We start from the raw sequence: 17,931 nt of genomic DNA on the forward strand, positions 1-17,931 counted from the left end.
GTTCCACTACTCTGTCACATGTTGGGTTCTTTTCCCTTAAATAACTATTTACCCAACCATGAATCAGCCTCATAATCCTGTGTGCTGTACAGGGTTTTCCCCAGGAGATTTTTAGTGCAGGTGGTAAGATGTAATGGTCTAATAGCCTCTCTAATTAAATATACTGTATAGCCTTGCTGTGTGAAATAGTGCTTCTGCTCTTTTTACCTAAAGGTTAATGTTTCACTTAATTAAGGTGTATTGTATTTACTTTTTATAAATGTAGCTGTGCAGTCTGTATTTCAGGTAAGGCAGCCCACATCCGCTATAAAACACTGTGGAAAACCCTGTTGTATAAAATTAATTGTGTTGATAATTGATGCTCCTTGCCAGCGCTTATTCTTACCACATTTTTCCACTTTCTTTTTCCTCTTCTTTCAACACCAATCATCATTCTGTCATTATCACTGAGTAGTCACAAACATTCTCATCAGATGCCACTCCCCATGGGTCATTGGCCCCCTCACAGTCATACATACCCCCTGTTTCACTACAAGCACCCATTAATGTTCTCAATACAGCCATGTCAGTCAGGGATCCTGCTGGACTAGAGGGGAGCATTGTGCCCCTCGCTCAGGAGACCCAACCCCCTGCCACTCCCATGCAGCTCACTGACACCATTCCCCAGCCAGCACCCCAGCAAACACAGCCTGTCATGATCCCTCAGCAGACTATTGTCCAACAACAACAGATAGGGATGGATCCCCAGACCTCCACCTTTCAGCAGCAGCCGCAACAGCAAATGGAGGCCCAGGCCACTCAGCTCGAACAACCAGGTAGTGCCACTATGCCACCAACGGAACATCATCCACAGAGTCTTTCAGCTATTGCTGTCCAGAAACATCAACTTGAGCCTCAGCAGCAGATCTATGTACAGCAGCCTGTTCCTCCTGTCCACACAACTCCTCAGCAGCAAGTATTACCTACACAACCAGGTATGGAGCAGAGAGCTATGTCATTACCACAGCCAGGGGAGCAACCTCAGACTTACAAACAGCAACCAACAGGGGATCCTCGTGAACAGACCATGATACAACCACATCTGCAACAACAGTTTCAGCAAACTCTGTTACAACAGCAACAACTGATTGAGCAACATCATACGTACGTCCAGCAACAGCTTGATCAGCAGCAACAAAAAGCACTGCTTCAACAGCAGCAACAACAACAGGCCCAACTACAACAACATCAATTGGAGCAGCAGCAAGCACTTATACACAAGCAATTGTTGGATCAACAACAGCAGCAAGCTCTTATTCAACATCAACAAGAGCAGCAGCAACAGCAAGGTCTTGTACAACAACAGCAACCACAACAAGCACTTTTACAACATCAGTTAGAGCAACAACAGCCTCCTTTACAGCAACAGCAGCAGAGTCAGTTATATCAACAAATTGGAATACAAAAAGAACCAGAGAAGCTACAGCAAAGTGGACAACACCATCAACAAATTGTATTGCAGCAGCAACCCCAGCAGACACAACAGCAAAAGGAACAATTGCAGCAGCAAGCCTTACTCCGACAAATGGAACAACAACAGCAACAAGCATTGATACAACAGCATCTGCAACAGCAGGCTATTTTACAACACCATCAGCTACAACAGAAAGCTCAGCTAAAGCAACAGCAACATGAGCAGCAACAAGTGCAACTCAAACATCAGATAGAGCAGCAGCAGCAAGCTCTGTTACAACAACAGTTCGAGCAACAGCGTCAGCAACAAGTCCTGTTACAACAACAACAAGCAGAGAGATTACAGCAACAGGCTCTGATACAGCAACAAATTCAAGAGCAGCAGCAGCAGCAGCAAGCAGCCATCATTCAACTTCAGCAAACTGAGAAGCAAGAGGCTGTCCCTATTCCACAAAGTAACAGTGAGCAGCAGATTCAGCAGCAACCAGCTGATATACAGCATGTGTGTATCCCAAAACTAAACACTACTCCGTTCACACCTCATACCACTCTCACACAGCAGCAAGTGATGGAGCAAAAGCAGCAAGGAGCATTGATCCAGCAGCAGCAAGCATTTGTTGCCCAGACGCAGCATCACAGCTCTGTGATGGAACCTATTATCCCAGTTGGAGCTCCACCCGGCAATGAGGTGATTCAGCACCAAACTCAAATTGTCTCACAGGCCCAGGTCCCCATGGCCGTTCAGACTACACACATCCCTGTCCAGACATTAGCTGTTGTCCCAGCTCAAGTCCTTACACAGCAAGAACAAAGTGATGCTTGTCCTCAGAACCAGGTCCCAGTCCAATTTATAGCCCAGTCCGCAGTCCAAGCAGCTCAGGCTATGATTGAGGCCCAAGGAACTCCTCCTGCGGCAGTGATCCAGGGACAGACTCACATCATCCAGACCCAGCAAATTCCTTTACAGACTAGTTACCCAGGACCTGCCACTCTCACACAGAGCCAGGTAACTGTTCAGCCATTGATCCAGACTCAGCCTCTGCACCTGACAATTGGTCAGTCCCAGGCACCACATGGTCAAGGCCCAACTGTGGACATTCAGATGATGGGCCAACAAAGCCTAGCTACTGTCCAGCCTCCAGCTGCAATTACCTCAATTCCAAGTCAGATCCAACATGAGAGTCTTGTTCAGCAAAATGCACAAATGCCAGCGCTCATGCAGCCCCAGCTCCAGCAACATACTCAAGGCCAGCCACCTAGTCACATGCATGCTCAGGCTACTGCTGGCCTTTTCCCCCCTCTGTATGTCCCTCAGCCTACCCACCAAGCCATGCCATCTGTACAACAGGATATAACTCATATTACACAACAGCAACAAGAGCCAGTACTGCAATATCAGCAGAGTATTCTGTCTCCTAGCTCCGCTGGAAATGTTGGAACTACAACAGAAAGTCTCAGTTCTGCAGTTGACCCTGCAAACTTTGTTGCCACTCCTCATCCTGTGCAGCAGACTGGGCAAGCCTATGGTCCAGGTCCAGTTGTTCAGGCCCAGCAGCAGCCCCTAGGAGGCACTGCTGACCCTTCAGTTATTCAGTCTATCTCCCAGCCTCCTTTGCCTCAGTCTGCAGTGCAATACCAGCTACAGCTTTCTCAAGCGCAGCAACCACTAGCTCCACCTTCTCCACAGGCCCAGTTATTGGCACAGCCCATCCCAACTCCCATCCAGCAACCACTTCCTATAAAGCAGGCGTTGATAGCCCTCAACGAGAGTCAGCTGCCCTCACAGTGCCCACCTGCTTCACATCTGGCGACCCATCCTTCTGCACAGATAGGCCCCAGTAATGTTGCAGAGCCTCCGTCTCAGAACAGGACTCTGCCCCTCTATAGTCATCTAGTGGCAGGCGCCCCTCCGTCTCCGCAGCACCAAGCCAAGCAGATGCTGCCAGCTCACACACAAACCAGCTTTCAGGTCCAAACACACTCCCAAATGCAGACACAGACACAACCTCATTCTCACACTCAGACACACACTGATACACCTATTGCTGAACAGCCTGTTCAACCCCATGCTGTCTTTCCTGCACAACAAATGCCCCTCAGCCCCTCTCATATCTCATGTCCCCCAACATCACTACCATCTCTCCCATTCCTACTATCCCATCCTCCTCCTGTTGCCCCTGTGCCAGAACTGCCTACATCTCCACCAGAGGCCCAGGTAACCTTACCAAGGCAGGCTGACTTTATACCCACCTCCCCTCCACCTGTCACTACTCTACAATTGCTTGAATCTAATGTCCCCAAACTGCCCCAAGCCTCGCTGCCAGACTGTGACCTTTCCCTGCTGGGCATTGTTCAGGTATAGAAGAATGAACATTTGCTTTATTAATTAAGAAATAATTTGACTTTGCTGACATACTGGCAGAATGATTGAGAGTACTGCTATCTAATATTTAAAAACGCTTTGACTTTGCCTTTTTGATTCAAACTAAATCTTAAAACATGAGTATATTCATAGAACAGTACATTTGTTATTAAATGTAAAATCCATTGTTACATTATAGCTTTACTTGCAGCTGACATGTTAATGGTTTCTTTGTACCTGCGTACTCTTTTGTGTCTGTATTCATGTTACTCTACAGGATGGTCCGTACCTGTCAAGTACAGAACATCATTCATCGTCAGGGTATGTCTGATATCATTACAGTCTGATGTTAGCTCTGTTTACTGGTAGTTGTCGTTGCATGTCCAAACATTCAGTATGTCCATCTGTCAAGATAAAAACTCTGAGTACTGATACTAAGGGATTTTAGCAGCTTAACAAGGCAAAACATTTAGATGTCAAGTGTAATTGGACTTCTAAAAGTGTAAACACATTGGGCTTCATGACAGAACACTTTTGTATGCTTATGTTAAACCTCTTATTTTTATCTGTGAGGCTTGCTCGAACAAGTTCCAAGTCAGATTCACGAAACTCTCTTTACTGGAGTACCTTGTAGAAAGTCACTAATTCCAGCCTGATGAATGCCACCTATTCATTAGGAGGTGCACGTTCGTAAGATTGTATCGTTTGCCTAATCCACACCCTAAAATTGCCATATAATTGCCATTTTATTCACAAAAATATCAAATTACCAAATAGTAAAAAGAAGTATTTCACACCGCAGAGCTTCAAGTCCTGTTGTTGGAAGTCGGCAAACACATTTTGTAGTGTTAGTATAGTAGTTTTAGGGACCAAACATATTATGTAATAGTACAGCTGTCAGTGACGTGTTATCAGAGCAGCGCTGAGACAGAGGATTAATTGCCGTACTGAAATATGCCAATAAAAATTATATAATCTAAAAAGAAAAAAGAATCTCTCAGTAAATTGGCATGCCAAGATAATTATGATATGGTGAAGAGAATATTCATTTTGCATTAAGTTTGCGTATGTTTATGCATTTTTTGTTAATGTCGGCATAATATTTAAACTCCAAATTAATGATTCCAGGTCAAATTAGTGTTTTTTGCCCTGTGGAGAAAGGCAGACCTGTACCTGTACAGGACTCGTACGACAGGTCTAGACCACTCTTGAAGTTCGTTCATAAGTAGTAGAAAATTGGTCACAAAGTCATTTGTCACAAAAGAATGAATCTGTTTGTACGAGCAGATCTTGCATGAGGCCCATTGTTTGCCTGTATCGACCATATCCACATAGTGGTCAACAAGCTCTACCAATATACCTGTACAGTATAATGCATTTAGATTTATGTTTTTGTGTTGTTTTGTAAAATACTCAAATGTACAGCATGTTGTTAGTGAATATATGTATCACATATACACATTTTCAGACAGACAATGCAGTTACAGTATGTGGTCATTGTCTTGCTCTGGAATCTGTCAGTTGCATCATGATGTGTAACAACCCTACTACCTTAAAATCCACAGGTCTGTTCCACCTAATGGAGAAGAAACTCTTCAGCTCTTGGCCAATGGGAAGTTTGAGAAGTTAAAGACTCAAAGACGAGCTTCCTGCCAGAGGCCTGAGAAAGTTTCACATCAGTTTCAACTGAGTATGCTCCAGGTGAAACAACCACAAAAAATAACCCCCTATATTGCTAAATTCATGTGTACCAATATATTTTTTTAAAGGACAACTATGTTAATGTAAAATGTTAATTTGTCTTGTCCTTCTAGGTGTCAGGCAGTGGGGACAATATGGTGGAATGCCAGTTGGAAACCCATACCAACAAGATGGTGACATTTAAATTTGACATTGAAGGGGATGCACCAGAGGACATAGCAGATTACATGGTAGACTGCTCATGTATTTCCATCATCTGCATTGCTTGTAGAAAGTAACCTTTTAATGTCTTAATAATTACTGTTTGGTTGCATTTTGTTTATAGGTGGAGGAGGACTTTGTCCTTGATGTGGAGAAAGAGAAATTTGTCGAGCAGCTTAGAGCCATAGTTAAGAAAGCTCATGAAATTCTTCAAACACATTCACAGGTATGTTGATTCCCATATTCCATCTATCACCTTATCTCCTCTCTTATCTTTCTATTTTTGATTGGTTAATGATGAATTTGACTCTTTATTTCTTTATTAGACTGGATCAACTGACCAGTTGCATGTGAGCACTCCCACTAGCTCTTCAAGTGAGTAATGAATATATTGTTGTATACAGAACTACAGAATGAGAAAATGCTATATACGTTCTATAGCTTAACTTGTTATAAGTAGTAAAATATCTTTATGATTTTCAGTAGACTCAGTGCCCCATTCCTCCCCAGTGGGACGCTGGCGCTTCTTTATCAACCAGACCATCCGCCATAGAGACTCTCTATCCAGTCAGGGAGCAGGCACGCCACCACCCACTGCAGAGATGAGGATACCTCAGTCTTCAGTGAGAGGTGAGCTCTACCCAGGTACATTTTAATGCTGTGGCTTATTAATATGATTGACTTGGCAGCACTACAGAAACTAACCATGTGTTCCTCTCTTCAGCTGTAGAAAGTGAAGGATCCCAGAGTCTGGAGTCCTTGACTGGAATGGCCCCTCCCCCCTGCCCCACCCTTTCTGCCACCTCCCCTTCAATCTCCACTGTTTCAGCCCCTGCCTCCATCACCCCCTCAGCCACCGCTGCTCCGGCTCCTCACACAACTGCCTCTGAAAGCATCTCTGCACTAGCCTCCACTCTTGAAGCCTATGTCCCTGTCACTGCTTCAAGTGGTCTTGACCTGCCAGTCCTCACCTCAGCTTCTGTTGACCAAATGTCCAGTGTTCCCTCATCTATAGCAATACCTGCTGCTGCTAACCTCCCCACCTTGTCTACTGCTCCTATTGTTGTGTCTTCCACACCCACCACCATTCTCCATGATGTTCTCACTTCTCCTGGAAGCAGTGGTTGCTACAATGTTGGTCAAAGTATAGGGGATACAGTGACAACTGCTCCAAGGTTATATGTGCCTGCAGTGGACCAGTCTTCAACCTCTTTTCATTCCCCTCCTGCTGCAGTGACCTCTTCTGTGGTAAGCCAACTTGACATGGAGCAGCAGCAGACACTCACTCAGGTGGCCAAGCCAGCCCCACAACAGCCACAGCAACAGCCACAGCTACAGGCAATACAGCTTGAACAGGTACAGCAGATGCAGCAGACAACGCCACAGCAACAACAGCTATTACAACATCAAGTGTACCAAGAACAAATTCAGCTACAGCAGGAACGAGCACTGCAGCAGTCTCTACAACAGTTACAACATCAGCAACTAATGCAGCAACAAATACCACTTCAACAACAGCTGACTGACATGCAGGTAGTGCCTCTTTCAGGTCATACAGAGTTGTTACAACAGTCTGTGCCTCTGCAGCAATTTCTGCCATCAATGCCCGTACAACAGACTCAACAACCCCTTCTTCAACAGCAAACACCACAGTTGCTGCAACAGCCTCAGTTACAACAGTTACCACAGCAGGTTATGGCACCCCAAGCTGCTGCAGTGCCTCAACAGCAGGCCCACATTGATCACCAACAGTTAAACCTACAACAGACAATACACTTACAGCAACAGCAAATGGTGCAACAGCAGCTACAGCAGCAGCAACCTCAGCTTTTTATGGGTGCTGTGGCTTTAAAGCCAGATCAAAGCCAAATGCTGCCCCTGTCAATTAGTCAACAGTTTCTTCAACAACAGGCACAGCTAAATGTTAGCGCTGTACTGCAACAGCAGATTCCACAACAAACCCAAATCCCTGCTGAGCTGCCACAACAACATATACAGTCACAGAAACAGCTGCAACACACTGAGCAGCAACAAGAGGTGGTTAAAGCCATGGACACACCCAAGAAACAGCAGCAGTTTGTGCTGCAGAAGCAGTCCTCTTTACAGATGTCAGAGTCAGAGGTGTCCACAGGAGAGACAAGTTTCACAGAGGACACATGCAGCTACTCTACCCCTTTTCACCCTTCCTCTGACTCCTCTCTGCCACCTCTCCAGCTAGGCATTGCTGAAGGCCCCGTACCCGCTCTCTCCCTCACAATGACACCATCCCCTGCTCAGCCTTCCTCTGTGGCCGAGTCAGACAGTGAAGGCCCCCCCAAAATTGAATTTGTAGACAACCGCATAAAGACATTGGATGAAAAGCTGAGGAACTTGTTGTATCAGGAGTACAGCAGCGGGGCAGTGCCGGCCGGGGGAGCGGCCTCTGGTCCTACATCAGCTGCCTCCACATTAGCAGGAGGAGAGGAGTCATCTGAGCCACAGTCGCTCCACCACTTGTCTTTCCCCCCACCTGCCTCCTCCTCAGATACTTCCCCTCACTCCTCATCCTCCTCTTCCTCCTCCACCTCCTCCCGTTCCTCCTCTACCTCTCCTGACCCAGAGAGGGATGGCAGAGGAGAGAAAGCTTCCTCAGAAGTGCCCAGCTTTGTGGAGATGGGCCCTGTCGAGCAACAGCCTGGCCCATCTCTCCCCTCCACCTCTGCCTCATCCACCCCGCCTACCTCTCTCCTGCCTCCCAGTGACGATGAATCTGCTGGTCCCCAGCGTCCACCTGTACCAGGAGAACCAACCATTCTTGTGAGTGAAAACCACAAATTCTTCTTTCATTGTACTGAATTTACATTGTTTTACTGTTAATATTTCTGTGTATTGCTGTGTAAAGCTGTCTGTGATATTTGTTATGCTTAAATGTTTGAATGTCTCTCCATTTTGAGCGTCTCAACTCCATGCAGCCACTCTTAATTGTCTTAACTGTTCTAGGCTGTACCCTCACACTCTGACACCAGTACCACTGGAGACGCATCGTGGCCCCCCAATCAGCACCCGATCCCCCTCCGGCATGGACAGCAGAAGCACAATGCAGGAGGTGGATATTTTGGCCTAAACCTGACATGTCCTAGTATCAGAAATCCTGTTAGCAAGAAATCCTGGACTCGCAAATTCAAAAACTGGGCGTGCAAACTGCGCCACTCCACCAGCTTGTTCAAGAAGCCCAGAGTCCAGCAAGGTAGCGTCCTCTTAGGGAGCGAGAGAGAGAGCGAGAGAGAGAGAATGGGATGTTGGGGCATGGACTTAAATCTAATATCTAATACTAGTTTTAACATAGTAAAATAACTTTCTTAACCATCAGGAATTAATAACGAAATAATAAATGTTAATGTTAAAGGATGTTACAGCTAAATAATCCTGTTTTTGTAAATTGTAATGTGACAACAGTCTCCATGTAATGTTAGTGTTGCTATCACTACATACATTATTGTTGTGTTTTCTTTGTTTCTTTTCTGAATTTTGTTTTACTTAATTTAATTTTCTTGGCAATCTTTCCTTTTGCATGGGTTACTCACCCTGGGGCGAGAACAGAGGAGAGTAGAGGGTGGAAGATTAGGAAGAGGTTGGCATCAGATGCCCATCCCAGTGCAGATGAGCTCTGGTGTAAAGGCCAGCTGTGTCTGTGCCCAGGACATACCCCCCCACCACCACACACACACACACACACACACACACACACACACACACACACACACTTTTCTTTGCCCCAAGTCCAAAAGCCAGCAGCAACCATCTCACCTCCACCTGCTGGTTCAGTGTAGACAGTATCATGACGTCATAACACAGATAAGATAGATGCTAAATTGCTAAGCTGATATTATGTAATCAGTCCAGAATATGTGTACACTTTCTGTGTCCGCTCCTACAGTATAGCATTGCTCCATGAGACTCTACTATATACTACTATACCACTATAGTTGTAGTAGATGCATTTATGAAGATTACTGGCATTATCTGTATAAAATATTCAGATTATGATGATAAGTCATAACTTAGCGTAACGTAGTATATATTGTGCACATTACCCAGGGTTTACAAGTTACTATCAGGTTCAGTTGTACATGGGTAGGTTTTACATACGTCTAATATGTATTACACTGTTAAAGTATTTCAGTCATCTTGCATGTGTTTGTGTTTATATGTTTAATATGTGTAGCAGTACCTTAGGTCCTTTGCTACAAGTGCACCTGCATGAGCATGTATGTTATGTTCTACACAAGTGACTAATAATGGATCGTTATCTGTAAGTAACACCTTTATCAGGCTGCATATTTATATGTTGGTCCTAAATTATGCAGTGTTTATCTATGTACTCACATCGCTAATGCAGTAATCCCAAATATCAAACAAACAGAACAATATCACTGTGGTTCTGAGCACAGATCTCAAATGTGATATTGGGCTTTGTTGTCTGGTATGTGAGTGGGAATATGGTGAGAATGAGAGAGTGGATGTGTGGGTGGGTGGGGGTATACTGTTGTAAACATTCAACTGCCATTTCACAATGTGTTTTTTTGTTTCATTTGAATGACTTACTATAATTTTGTTTTTATTGGAAAAAAAAAAACCATTTACCGCCCCTTCCCACACACCCATTGCACATTTCTCTTGAGCATTAATTTTAACATCCATAACTTACATTTATTCTTCAGTTTGTTGTTTATAATTTAGAAAAAAAATTACTGCCACAGAACTCAACATATGTTTACACATAGACCTGCATGCAAGTCATGTAAATTACAAAGTTGATGTGTGACATTAATGAGTGATTTTTAACACTGTGCCTTTGTGTTTGTGCCCCACGTCTACCGTGTGCATCTTTATGTATCTCTGTCATAAACATTTGACTGTGTCTGTTGCTTCTGTGTGTCATTTATGTGCTTTATACCGGTGTTCCTGTCTCTGGGTCATTGTCTCCCCTTTTTGTTTTTCATCCCTATCTCTTTATCAGATGGGTGTTTCAGCAGTCAGGCACTTAGAGAGGAGAAGGAGGCGCCACCCCTAAATCCACCTCATTCCCGCAAAGGAAGATTTCATGTATGAGAAAAAGAACTGATTTTATCTTTGCCACTCAATAGTCTGAACTTTCATTGCAGTCTGAACAAGCAGCTAATGTTTCCCACTTCCTCTGCCATCAGGTAACTCCAGTGCCCCAGTCCTCTCCCCCGAAGGCTGTGCCATCAAGCCATGGTAGCACTCACAGGAAAGTCGGACGCTTCTCTGTAACCCAGGCTGAGACTAAGAAACAGGATAGGCAGACTGACAGCTCCCCGGTGTCTCCTGATTTGGAGAGGGAAAGGAGAAGATATCGTGCAAAGGAGGGAGAGAAAGATGAAAATAAAAGGACCCCAGCAATGGCTCACCTGCCTCGGGGTCATGGGCACAGCCACTCACCTCTGGGCAGCAGCGATGACGATGATGTTGAGTGTGAGCTGGAGGATGAAGACCTGAGAAAAGAACTACACAAGCTCAGAGAGAAGTAAGTCAGTGAGGGGAAATATTTAACTCCATTGTTTTAGAGTTTACCAGATGTTTGGCTCTCCATTTATTACATTTTCTATTTCATGCCTCCATTTATTGTTGTTTCTTGCAAAATATAACCCGTTTTCAGTATTTGTGCGCTTTTTTGTTTTGCATTTTCATTGTTTTCATTTTTTAATTTTAAGTTCATGATTTTCCTAATTCTCTCTACCTTCTGCTCTCTGTTTTGTATCTCTTCGTCTACAGGCACATCAAAGAGGTGGTATCCCTTCAGTCCCAGCAGAACAGAGAGCTGCAGGAGCTGTACAGACAGCTTCGTTCCCTCAAAGACCAAAGGCAGAGTCTGCCTGCCTCCCTGTCTCGAACCCCTCCTCTTCCCATGGGACCTCCTGTACTCTCTCCTCGTAGGCCCAGGCCAGCCAAAATCAAGATCCGGCCCCGGCCTCACTCTCACATGGATAACAATGGAGTTACGCACTCTGGTATGCGCTTTTTTTTTTTTTCAATCTTTCTTACTCACTTTTTTCTGTTGCTTGCTCTCTGTGTGACTGTTTCTTGTATCTCCCGTCTAGGGATTCAGCAGTCAAGTAGTTTCTCAGGTGGTGAACAGAGTAAACTGCCTCTATACTGCAACCCAGAACACTGCACTTCACTGCCTGCTAAAAGAGGTACGGTTTGTCATCAATGTATCAAGACACACAGAATTTAGTGACAATCAGTGTTATGACACGTGCCCTCATTGTTCCACAGATCACAGTCCTCTAAGAAAAAGCACATTCACAGATGAACTGCACAAACTCGTTGATAATTGGACAAAGGAGACGGTGGGCCCCGCCCCGCCCAAGCCTTCGCTGAATCAAATCAAACAGATTCAGCAGGTGCAGGAGTTGGGAGGCTGGAGCCAGCCGACGGAGGTAGGACTACTCATTATAATATCTATCAATGATTATTACGATATTAACCTTTAATATATGGTCGGATGGATTGTTTGTTTTATTATAAATGCTGTGGATAAGGTTGTGTTTTTTTATCATCAAACAAATCACTGTCTCTTTCTCATAAAAGATGTTTCTATCATAAAATATTATTAAAAGAAGCCAGACAGCATTCAGTGTGAGAAGTAGCAAAAGAGTTTTGGGCAGAAAAGGCAGAACTATTCCTACTTACTTACATTTGTTTCAGGAGCCAACAGTACCAAAGCATTGTTTTTGCTGTAATATTCCCTTAGTACTCATTAATATATTCCATACAGGTGGCTCCACCAGGTTGGTTTCCAGTGGCATCACTGAACCCCCAGGCACCCCCGACCCCTGCTAGCTTGCCTGTGGCAGCCCCTTCCCAGTACCCAGGTGGAGGAAGCCTGTCCACCCTGCACTCTCCGGGACCACCACCGCAAACGCACATGGCTCAAGTGCCACCAATGCAGCAAAGTTTACACCTCCATCAGTCTCTCCCCCTCCAGCAGATTACCTATCAGCAGTCCCCACTCTGTCAGCATATACCACAGGCCCGGATGCAAACTGCCATACAGTCCCAGTCACAACCACAGACACAACCCATCACCCAGCTGCCCCACTCACCACCTCAAAGCCAACCACTACTGCCTTCCCAAATGCCCACATATTCAGTGTCCACAGCTGTGTCAATGCTGCCTGGCAATGGCACCACTGCACCCACAGATAGCACTGCTGCTACTGGGGGGACCTCCTCAACCTCTTCCTCCTCTTGCTCTACGGTTGCTCTACCTTCCAGTGCCAAAATTCACCCAACACCCCCTACCTCTACTCTTCCTCTGGGACAGAAATGAAACCAAGGTGAAGTGTGAGGTCTACAGGTGCTGGTCATATAATTAGAATATCATGAAAAAGTTGATTTATTTCAGTAATTCCATTCAAAAAGTGAAACTTGTATAATGTATACATTCATTCCATACAGACTGATATATTTCAAGTGTTTATTTCTTTTACTTTTGATGATTAGAACTGACAACTAATGAAAACCCCAAATTCAGTATCTCAGAAAATTAGAATATTGTGACAAGGTTCAATATTGAAGACACCTGGTGCCACACTCTAATCAGCTAATTAACTCATAACACCTGCAAAGGCCTTTAAATGGTCTCTCAGTCTAGTTCTGTAGGCTACACAATCATGGGGAAGACTGCTGACTGGACAGCTGTCCAAAAGACGACCATTGACACCTTGTTCAAGGAGGGCAAGACACCAAAGGTCATTGCTAAAGAGGCTGGCTGTTCACAGAGCTCTGTGTCCAAGCACATTAATAGAGAGGCGAAGGGAAGGAAAAGATGTGGTAGAAAAAAGTGTACAAGCAATAGGGATAACCGCACCCTGGAGAGGATTGTGAAACAAAACCCATTCAAAAATGTGGGGGAGATTCACAAAGAGTGGACTGCAGCTGGAGTCAGAGCTTCAAGAACCACCAGGCACAGACGTAAGCAAGACATGGGTTTCAGCTGTCGCATTCCTTGTGTCAAGCCACTCTTGAACAAGACACAGCGTCAGAAGCGTCTCGCCTGGGCTAAAGACAAAAAGGACTGGACTGCTGCTGAGTGGTCCAAAGTTATGTTCTCTGATGAAAGTAAATGTTGTATTTCCTTTGGAAATCAAGGTCCCCGAGTCTGGAGGAAGAGAGGAGAGACACAGAATCCACGTTGCTTCAAGTCCAGTGTAAAGTTTCCACAGTCAGTGATGGTTTGGGGTGCCATGTCATCTGCTGGTGTTGGTCCACTGTGTTTTCTGAGGTCCAGGGTCAACGCAGCCGTCTACCAGGAAGTTTTAGAGCACTTCATGCTTTCTGCTGCTGACCAACTTTATGGAGATGCAGATTTCATTTTCCAACAGGACTTGGCACCTGCACACAGTGCCAAAGCTACCAGTACCTGGTTTAAGGACCATGGTATCCCTGTTCTTAATTGGCCAGCAAACTGGCCTGACCTTAACCCTTTAGAAAATCTATGAGGTATTGTGAAGAGGATGATGCGATGCTCCAGACCCAACAATGCAGAAGAGCTGAAGGCCACTATCAGAGCAACCTGGGCTGTCATAACACCTGAGCAGTGACACAGCCTGATCGACTCCATGCCACGCCGCATTGCTGCAGTAATTCAGGCAAAAGGAGCCCCAACTAAGTATTGAGTGCTGTACATGCTCATACTTTTCATGTTCATACTTTTCAGTTGGCCAACATTTCTAAAAATCTATTTTTGTATTGGTCTTAAGTAATATTCTAATTTTCTGAGATGCTGAATTTGGGGTTTTCGTTAGTTGTCAGTTATAATCATCACAATTAAAAGAAATAAACACTTGAAATATATCAGTATGTGTGGAATGAATGTATACATTATACAAGTTTCACTTTTTTAATGGAATTACTGAAATAAATCAACTTCTTCATGATATTCTAATTATATGACCAGCACCTGTATATGAAGTTGCAAGAGATGGAAATACTAAGTGGATCAGGACGTAAAGCAGATCCACTTTGAGTGTTAGTTCTGTGTATGCATGAGATAGTTGTGACTCCAATGAGTATATGGATTCCAGTGTACTGCTGGATGAGATAGAGAGGGAATGTGAGAGATGATAGATTGTATGTACAGACAGAGGGAAATATGGAACACAGCAGCTCGGGTTTATGAATCATGGTATGTTTGGGTGTTGAGATGTATTAATTCCTAAATATATGATTGTGTGCGTTTATGAGTGTGGGTGAGTGTTTATGGATTATCCGAGTACATATCCCTTGTCCTTTTACACAAATTAACATTCATGTTTTTGTTTTCAAACCTACTTAGTTGGACCTGAACTCACGAAATATTTGACAATGTGTTTAATTTGTTAATGCTTAATACAGTGAAAGGACTATCAATTCTAAAAGTGCAATTAGTAATGGTCATCTAAATTGATCAGCATGTATTGTATGGATTTGTCAGTAAGGCATAACATATTTTTGTAAAAGCACATTGATGAAAACGAGATGCATAGAGGATCTTCTCATGATTGGCAAAAGATCTTTGAAAACTGTAGGCCTAGAGCACAAGGTATTTCAATGGGCAATGAAAAAAATGTAAACAACCGCTATTATACAGCACAGCATGATAGTTACCTGGCTACCATCATTACCACAGTGCGACTAAACACACTATTGCAGTGTTGTGCTACAGCATGTGCTTCATTTGTGTTATTTTATGTTTAGCAGTAGTTTCATAGAAACAGTCTGAATTATTATTTGATATAAATTCAGATGAATTCATAATATGATGGCAAATTGAAATATGCCATCTATGTTCAGTTGATACCTGGGTACAGTCAGGCCAAGACTGCATGACATTATGACTATCTTGACTTGCCAGAGTGCGAAGTGCTTGCACTTGCTGTATATTCATGAACCTCACATATACTATTTGCAGCCTACTGAGAAAATTGATCAGTCAAGAGTAAATTTGCTTTCGGTATGAAATGCTTTCACATTTAACAGTTTTGTTTTCAGTTTGAGCTCCACATATCAGTAGTATATTACAGTGTCATGCTGAGGGGAAGATGGAAAAAGAAACAAAACTGCCAAGTAACGATAGACTGGGGAGATGGGTTATTCCCATATTGCCTTTTAAAAATGACTAGATTTTTTGTGGGAGTGTGTATTTTTTCTGTGTGACAAAGCTTTGTAATAGTCCCATGGTATATTGCATTATAAATTGCATCCCTGTTTCTTTCATCCAAAGCAGCCTCTCAAATGTCACTGTACCCAACTGAAAATGTTTACTCTGCCTATGTTTTGGGCTTGTTCCCTCGAGAAAAAAAAATCAAGTGAGAGGTTAGACCATATACCGGTTGTAAACTTAATGTCCAACACAGTTGTCAGATTCTCACTTGCCTATTTGTCAACTTTGTTTGGCTTTAGACAAATTCCTTTTTTCAACTGTAAACTAGTTAGTTTTTGACCATAGGCTGTCAGTGTGAATGCATCAGTCAGAAGCTGAACTGTGGGCCATTATTGTGCTTTATGTACACTGCAAAAGGTTTACTCATGTGAAAATGTCCCATTCTTCTATTTCTATTCACTTCATTTGTAGATGCAAAGATACACAAAGTAATACATCTGCAACGGCTATATTACTGTACATTTTATTGGGTTATCAGTGCTCTTAGCCATACACATTTGACCATCAGACATAAAAGTCAAGACATAAAACATGAATGGTTAATGAGGAGTAGTGTGTGCTAAAGAGTATGGTTGTTCAGCAACTACATAATCTAGAATATAACAACGGTTTTCTGTATTTGTTACTTTTCAAGACAACCCACATTTTCACAGAGATGTAGTTCATTATTAGTGAAGGTGAGATACTGTGCTGTCATGTCTAATACTAACATGTTGACTGCAAGCTACAGCTTAATGATCATGATACATGATGTGGAGCTGGCTTTGTCCTTGAAGTGGTACCAAAATGTTATCTAAAAGATAAAGATTATTTTTGTATTTTGAAATGGGGTTGTACAAATTGTAAAATTGTTTTCTCATCATTATAAATCTGAGGTTATTTGAAAATAGAAAATACTGGTTTTCATCTGTGTTTACATGGGACTCCCCTGCCTTGATATACCTCTCTGATTATATTCAGAGAATGTTTGGTCATTTTTGACATTATTATTTCATCATTTTTTCAGTTTTGAACCATGCAACCTGGAAGATGCATAACATACTTATATAAGATGTCCTGCTGGGCTGCATGTCAGATTTAATTAATTTACAAAATAATGCAACAAAACTCTGGGGAGTCCCAAAATGGCATGACTGAGAACCAATTATAAAAGGACATTTGGGCAGAGAAACCTTGAAAAATAAAGTATGTTGCTGGTGATTTAGCCTCTGTAAATTGTAACTAATTCAACTGTTGATTTTATTTATGTTTTGTAACTAATCAAAATAAATGATGTTAAACATCAAAGTATAACATTGTGTGGATTTTTTACATGCCATAATTTAGCTTGGCATGCAGGGTACTCATCACAAGTCCAGTGTGAATGCCAAGCAGAGCCACTTTACATTACTTTCAAAATCTAAAAACAATGGTAGTAGGTATGTATTTAAGGCAAATTGTGATTCATAGTTAAATAATTACAAATGCAAAAACATAGGAGGACCAATCCTGACTGATTTAGTTTAGTCTAATCTCCAATAATCAAATAAAGGTGTAGTCGTATCGTTCCAACTTAACATTGGCAAACATAAAAAAACATTACAACCATGATGTGAAATATTGACATAAGTAAAGCGGAGGGTTTATTGGGTGTGCGCATAATTAGACTACACATGTACAAAGTATTGTATTGGGCCCTCCTATATTTTGCCAATCATAACTGGAGGACAATCCATAGGGTCTTGATTGACACCTTAAAAGTTTTATACTGACAGAAATTAAATCCTGAGATGACGATAAAAGTTAAGATAATTACTTAAGAAATGTCTAGATTTGTGATTGCTTTGTACGTTTTGTGTTTATTAAAAGCTTCTTTTTTTTTCTTTTCTTTTTTTTTTAAATAAAACATGTTTTCAGGCTACTGTAAACTATAGTATCTATCACTTTGTTGCCTACAAACGTTCCCCAAGGTTTTTACCATAGACTGTATAAAATAGTTTCTTTTTCCCTGAATGCAACTCATTAT

At 42.9% G+C, this 17,931-nt stretch overlaps 1 protein-coding gene across 9 annotated transcripts in view; it reads left to right on the plus strand.

Moving 5' to 3' along the window:
- The window catches only part of wnk3 (WNK lysine deficient protein kinase 3), a 40,325-nt gene extending 25,398 nt beyond the window's left edge, over positions 1-14,927 (plus strand). For 2 of the 9 annotated variants that reach the window (XM_078254944.1, XM_078254946.1), the window contains exons 11-25: positions 455-3,808; positions 4,092-4,135; positions 5,380-5,515; positions 5,629-5,745; positions 5,841-5,942; positions 6,043-6,091; positions 6,200-6,361; positions 6,441-8,512; positions 8,696-8,942; positions 10,716-10,801; positions 10,903-11,243; positions 11,492-11,727; positions 11,818-11,913; positions 11,996-12,159; positions 12,498-14,927. In XM_078254944.1, coding sequence (XP_078111070.1) covers positions 455-3,808; positions 4,092-4,135; positions 5,380-5,515; positions 5,629-5,745; positions 5,841-5,942; positions 6,043-6,091; positions 6,200-6,361; positions 6,441-8,512; positions 8,696-8,942; positions 10,716-10,801; positions 10,903-11,243; positions 11,492-11,727; positions 11,818-11,913; positions 11,996-12,159; positions 12,498-13,052 — 7,761 coding nt within the window. In that variant the 3' untranslated portion in view covers positions 13,053-14,927. Of the gene's footprint in view, positions 1-454; positions 3,809-4,091; positions 4,136-5,379; positions 5,516-5,628; positions 5,746-5,840; positions 5,943-6,042; positions 6,092-6,199; positions 6,362-6,440; positions 8,513-8,695; positions 8,943-10,715; positions 10,802-10,902; positions 11,244-11,491; positions 11,728-11,817; positions 11,914-11,995; positions 12,160-12,497 lie in introns of those variants that run through there. The other 7 variants (XM_078254951.1, XM_078254952.1, XM_078254950.1 and 4 more) reach the window with 6 other exon arrangements.
- Positions 14,928-17,931: the final 3,004 nt, after the last annotated feature.

The sequence above is a fragment of the Sander vitreus genome, chromosome 7 (genome assembly GCF_031162955.1).
Source record: "Sander vitreus isolate 19-12246 chromosome 7, sanVit1, whole genome shotgun sequence".
In the NCBI taxonomy this organism is placed as follows: domain Eukaryota; kingdom Metazoa; phylum Chordata; class Actinopteri; order Perciformes; family Percidae; genus Sander; species Sander vitreus.